Source organism: Oncorhynchus mykiss, chromosome 6 (genome assembly GCF_013265735.2).
Source record: "Oncorhynchus mykiss isolate Arlee chromosome 6, USDA_OmykA_1.1, whole genome shotgun sequence".
NCBI lineage: Eukaryota > Metazoa > Chordata > Actinopteri > Salmoniformes > Salmonidae > Oncorhynchus > Oncorhynchus mykiss.
The window spans coordinates 57,915,472-57,921,743 of record NC_048570.1 but is presented as its reverse complement, the minus strand read 5'-3'; the positions used below and the strand labels follow the sequence as shown (position 1 = coordinate 57,921,743).

Below are 6,272 nucleotides of genomic sequence, written 5' to 3'. Positions count from 1 at the left end.
AAGGCCAAAGCTAGGTTCTACCTGGTGTAGGAACAGTGAGGTCAGGACTGACAGAGATTAACCCAAGCCCACGGTGAAGTGCAAAACATGGTCATGGGCAGGACAAGACGGAGTCTGCTGAGTGTGGTCTCATGCCCCAAAAATTGACAGATGATTCGGTAAGTACATTTTATGTAGTTTGTCTGTTCAGTTGTACTAGCTAGTTACACCAATTAACAAAACATGGTAATGTTTGACAAGTCAGATTGACCATTTTGTTTTGACAATATATCTTGTTTTGAGTGAGGGGCACGGCACGCCTGGTTGGTTACAACAACGTTTTAAAAAATTATAACATTGGTAAATGTAGAAACAATCTCATCAATAACTTAAACACAGGTACCAAATAAATATTCATATCATTAGTAATATACAAAGTACTTCTCGCAGTTTACAGACAGTAGACTATCACATAAGTACATTTCAAAATAAATGTGTTCCCATGTTTTTGCTTGTTTTCTTTTTATGTTCGTATGAAAAAGTGCTTTGCTGTATTTCTATTTTTCTGGAGCATACCACCTCCTTGGTATCTGTAAGCACTAGAATGATGGAGCATACCACCTCCTTGGTATCTGTAAGCACTAGAATGATGGAGCATACCACCTCCTTGGTATCTGTAAGCACTAGAATGATGGAGCATACCACCTCCTTGGTATCTGTAAGCACTAGAATGATGGAGCATACCACCTCCTTGGTATCTGTAAGCACTAGAATGATGGAGCATACCACCTCCTTGGTATCTGTAAGCACTAGAATGATGGAGCATACCACCTCCTTGGTATCTGTAAGCACTAGAATGATGGAGCATACCACCTCCTTGGTATCTGTAAGCACTAGAATGATGGAGCATACCACCTCCTTGGTATCTGTAAGCACTAGAATGATGGAGCATACCACCTCCTTGGTATCTTAAGCACTAGAATGATGGAGCATACCACCTCCTTGGTATCTGTAAGCACTAGAATGATGGAGCATACCACTTCCTTGGTATCTGTAAGCACTAGAATGATGGAGCATACCACCTCCTTGGTATCTGTAAGCACTAGAATGATGGAGCATACCACCTCCTTGGTATCTGTAAGCACTAGAATGATGGAGCACACCACCTCCTTGGTATCTGTAAGAACTTGAACGATGGACCATACCACCTCCTTGGTATCTGTAAGCACTTGAATGATGTCCAGTTCTTACACGCACTCATTTTCCCACATTAAAGCCGCTGATAAATGAAACTGATATTAAAAAAATAACTGTACACATATGTATCTTTAAAAAGTTCCACAAGAACACAAAAACAACTCTTTCCAGGTAATACAACAGTTGGAAGATATCCAGCTGTATTGACTTTAGTTGCATTCACAAGTGTATGTACAAAACAAACACCAAACCTATCATCCTTTCATACTTGTGTATTGGTAGCTCTAACTTCAGATATATGTGCCTAACTCGAATTCCCAGGCAAATCTTGTGTTGGTATTGCAATAGTTGTAGGGGATGGTTTGAGTTGCATGTATCCCAGGCAAGGATTTTGGAGGGAGCTTGCACAACAAAGTATAGTTGTGCTGCCGCTGGCTGATCCAAGTATCTAAGGCCGATATTTCAGTAAGTTCATTTTTGGTCAGTTTCATGTGCTGTGAACTGGTGTTCCTTAGCGGATAAATAGGGCCTACTGCTCTCGGGCAGTGGCTAGTGTCAGTCAGTCACTAGGCCTCTTGGTTCTACCCTTTCTTCCCCTGGCCCGGTGTCTCCGTCTCCGGTGCTCAGCCCGGCCCATAGGGGGACTCTGCTGTCCAGCTGGGTGCCTCTGGCTGTCACGGAGCTTTCGCACCATCTCATGGTCCTTATTGCCTAGCACTCGAGGCAGGAAAAGGGAGGCTTTGTCAGTGCTGCGCGTCTTAAAGCCCCTCCTTGGCCGGCCTTTCCCATTGATGGACACATACCACTGCCTCTTGGCAGTGGCTCGTCGTTTGCCACTGCCACCCCCTGCAGGGGGCTGCAGGGTGGAGTGGTGTCTTGAAGCATAGGTGTTGTAGCCCAGCTCATGAATCCGCTCCAGGAACTCACACTCCTGGTTGAACACATCCTGAAAGAGAAAAAAAAATGTTGATTTAACCTTTCATCATGGTCAACCTTCCATCATTGTCAATCAGTCCTTTCATTAATCCTTAATTTATGGCCCTGGACCAATGCTCAAATAGACCTGAATCTATGAAATCACAATTTCACATGATTACTGCATAAGCTATTCAAATAGACCTCCTTGATTCACTGACACACACACACACACACATATGTTTGTTTTGCTATCTTTGTGAGGACCAAGCAATTGATTCCCATTCAAAATACTATTTTCCCTAACCCTAATTCTAACAGAAACCCCTAAGCCTAAAATATACACATTTTCCTTGTGCGGACCAGCGATTTGTCCCCACTTGTGAGGACTTCTGGTCCCCACAAAGATAGTAAAACCAAACACAGACACCCACACAAACACATTCCATTTGATTGATCATATTGCCTTGCAATGCTGGGCTGCTTCAAACTCTTGAACTAGAGCAGTGACCAATTAGTTGGAGAAGTCGCACAAACCTCACGTAAGAGAGGTTGTTTAGGGAAATCCCTACAGTTTGGTGCAGTTTTACACAAGATAAACACCACAGTGGCTAGATGGAATCAAATAGCGCTCCTTTTTTTTACCGAATCCTCTAAATGCATATCTAGGTATCTTGGCAAATGTGACATAACACTTACCGAGGCGTATAGACGTCCTTTATCATTCATGGCCAGATATCTCCCGGAAAATATCCCCTTTATCGCTACCACTCCAACATCAACTGCTGTGATCTCCATGATGCCTGAGAAGATGAGACCAAATGTTATGCATTGATGCATTCTGAAGAACATTTACGTCCAGCTATAGGAGTAGTCGTACTCTCCTTCATGACGCTATCATCTTGATGACATTGCAGTGGCTTCGAAGTCCTTGGGCTCCATTACGCACAGAAAAACGTTGGGTTTATCTGGATAATAAACGTTACGCGTTTTGGTTAAATGTCGGATGTCGAAATACAACGACTATGAAATGTCAATAAAATAGCCAGTACTGTGTATCTTTTTTTTAATTGTTGGTTGAAATGTCATCACAAAAGTCCATTTGCGCGCAAATAATTTGGATAAATGAAAAGCCAATTGGATGTTTAGAAGATGTAAGATTGAAAAATATTACGTTTGGGTTTATTTGCTCTATCCTCATCCATTGATTTAGTCTATGTAGGGTATTCAGTGGTTTCGTGTAATCGTCTTTGATTGGATAAATACATCCGCTACGACTCAGCTATTGTGTGTCAGTCTGTTAATTCTGATGTTCATATGGAAATAGGCCTCATTTTAGTGTTTGGGTTTGGCTAATGGGAGCTCTGTTGTCTGATAAGTGACTAGGCCTAAGTGTTTAAATAAAACAGAGAACAAGTGTCCTCTGGTCACGTTTTCAAAGATCTACAAACATGATTACACTGCCCAAGTCAAAGAGGAAACCATTCAGTATACCACTTATCTGTGCACACCGTAATGTTGACCCTGATGAAGTAGCCTGGAGGCAGTTTACTTGGGGAACAGCGGGAAGTGATCAGTTCGGTAAAGATTGCTGCACAAGTATGCTTCACAAGCTTACCTACCGGTGTTGTCGTCTATATGATCTACTGTACCCCATAGGCTAATACTGTTTTATAGAGAGCACGCATAACTTATTTTAAACCAATGTTGTCCCACAGAGGCAAATATATACACTTTACGGTCACAGCTTTAGCTATAGGTATCAAGATATACACACACTTTTCTACATCTTTAATGAAAAAAATTGGGAGCCAAATGTAGGCTATAGGCTACCACCTTAATACAGCTATGAATGAAAATCTAGTTCAAATCGCATGGAATGATACTTCCAGCGCCACACAATTAAAACAAAGGATTAAATATAACACATTTCCTTTATAATTAAGTTATTTAAAATGCGTATAAAGATGGTGTTCATTAACCACATGAGATCTTCAATATAAAACATAATATATACACTCTTAGAAAAAAAGGTTCTGGATAGAACCAAAAAAGGTTATATTGCTTGCTTCATGTATTATGGTACCCCTAAAGGTTTATATATAATTATATATAAATAAATAAATAACCCTTTGATCAGAACCCTTGGGTTCCATAGGGTTTAATATGGAGCCAATTTCGGTTCATGGTAGAACCTTAAGGGGTGCCATATGAAGCAAGCATATAACCATGTTTGTTTCTACCCCAAACCTTTTTTTATATAAGTGTAGGCTACACATATATAAAGGAAATACAAAATTAATTATAGCCTATACTTACTTAACTGGTTGTTTTCCTCAAGAGAACCGTCTATTTTCCCGCTTGGATGTATTTGCAAATGATATTTAGTTGCACAGTAAAGTTTTCTGCATCTTGGTGCTCCTCCGAGGTGCTCGTAGACTCCACCGCGTCCCCCAGCATCTCTCCGCTGCCTTGGGTCACACGCCTGGCCAATGGCACAAGGCGCCCCTGAAGTCCTAGCAAGCCTCGGAGACAGATAATCCTGCTTGCTTTGGTCCAAGAAACTCAGCAACAACAGGAGCTGAATTATAACCATTGTGGCATGACTGTATATCGTAAGATTCTGGCAAGAATGGATAGAAATGGCATCCGGGGTCCCATTAAAGAGTTGGCGTTTGCCTTTGCTGTCGTGTCGGCAAAACGCAACGATCCTGCCCACGAAACATTGGCAAGTAGAAGTGCTCCTCTGCAGTCTCTTTATCTGAAGTGATTTGGTGAAGCCGTGGTCATCGATTAGAGCCGGCGCGTTGACAACAGTGTGGTCTCGTCCTGGCGTTGTCGTCACCTTTGCTCTCTCTACAGAGGACTGCAAAAACTTCTGGATCCTACAAGGAGCCTATCGTGAGATTTCGCTGATCGACAGCGTCCACAGATATAAAAGAACCTTCCAGTGACAATAGCCTGAACTCCGACCAATTGATACAAAGGAAAGGGGGAGGCAAGGTATCAGCCTTGTGTGAATCAAGAGAGTGCAGCGTGGATAAAATTACACAGCATTACACACAGTGGCTTATTGCGGAAAACCGCATTTCAAAGAGCGTGCCATCTGATGGCAGGGGTTTCCTCTGAACTCGTCTTTTGAAATATCCCAAAAACGAATAATACATCCCACATTATACATTGTGGTTTAAGACATGTGCGCCTATCAATTCAGTCTAACAGGTGAAGGTAAGAGTCTTACATAAAAGTTTGAAGATGTTTTTGTTTATTTTCAATTATCCTAACCAAGCACCCCCAAGGATCAGAGAACCACCTTTTTAGGGTTAAGTTTCTTAGGGCCTATTAGGTCCATTTTAAAATAGTGTCTCTCATAATATTATAAATTAGGCTAGGGTTTGTTTAAGTGGTTTGATAGATTCAATTTAACTGAGCGTTTCGGAGCATTTCATTTGTTTGCCCATGCCTTCGGGTTTGTCAATTATTTGCATAATTAGGTTACATTTCAGACATTTTCCTATTGGATTTTGATCAGATAATCTAAACAGCCTAATTTATGTGATGTGTTTCATACTCTCAAATAATCGGAATATATTCGTTAAAATATTAATTTCAGTCATTTTTAGGGTGGTCCAAATATCTCAAGTGACTGTCCTACCAATTTATTAACGCTAGCAGGTGTCATTAAAGATTACGCAATACATTTTTACGAGCTCTAGTATTTTATAATTTGTCCGAATCTTTGTTTTGGTGAGATACTTTCACAACGGAATCTTCAAGCAGTGTGCTTCTGATGGAGAGCATCGCCTATCTCCAATAACGCAGTGACGGAGTGTGGCAAGCAACAGAATAACTTTTCGGAAACGACCTTTTGTCAGACCGATAGCCTCAGAATTTCGTATCATCGCCATCGGGGAGAGCAAACCGTTAAATTATATTTTGACTTAACAATCGACAGCTTTTTCTTTAAATCAAAAGATGGAGAATAAACTTTTCATTATATATTTCCAGAATATTTGAATACGCCGAGAAGCACCATTATTGGCATTAATCCAATGTTTGCGTCCCCATTGCAGTCAACAATTTGTAATATTTTATCTCCTTCTGCACAATCTGCTCATTCATTCCTCTGTCCCAGGCTATTCTATTCCTAATATTAAGGATCCGGCTATGTTGTAGCCGGT

At 41.0% G+C, this 6,272-nt stretch overlaps 1 protein-coding gene across 1 annotated transcript; it reads right to left on the bottom strand.

Moving 5' to 3' along the window:
* Positions 1-673: 673 nt before the first annotated feature.
* On the bottom strand, positions 674-5,399 carry fgf3 (fibroblast growth factor 3). The gene is made up of 3 exons (XM_036980584.1): positions 4,411-5,399; positions 2,791-2,894; positions 674-2,122 (listed from the first exon to the last, which is right to left on the bottom strand). The coding sequence occupies exons 1-3, from the start codon at positions 4,685-4,687 to the stop codon at positions 1,736-1,738; spliced, it is 768 nt and encodes a 255-aa protein (XP_036836479.1). The 5' UTR covers positions 4,688-5,399; the 3' UTR covers positions 674-1,735.
* Between the last annotated feature and the right edge of the window lie 873 nt (positions 5,400-6,272).

Coding starts and splice junctions, on each gene's coding strand:
- fgf3 (XM_036980584.1), bottom strand. CDS start 4,687: ATGGTTATAATTCAGCTCCTGTTGTTGCTGAGTTTCTTGGACCAAAGC. Junction 2,895..4,410: donor TGAGGAAAACAACCAGTTAA/GTAAGTATAGGC, acceptor TCATCTTCTCAG/GCATCATGGAGATCACAGCA. Junction 2,123..2,790: donor AAGGACGTCTATACGCCTCG/GTAAGTGTTATG, acceptor TTTCTCTTTCAG/GATGTGTTCAACCAGGAGTG.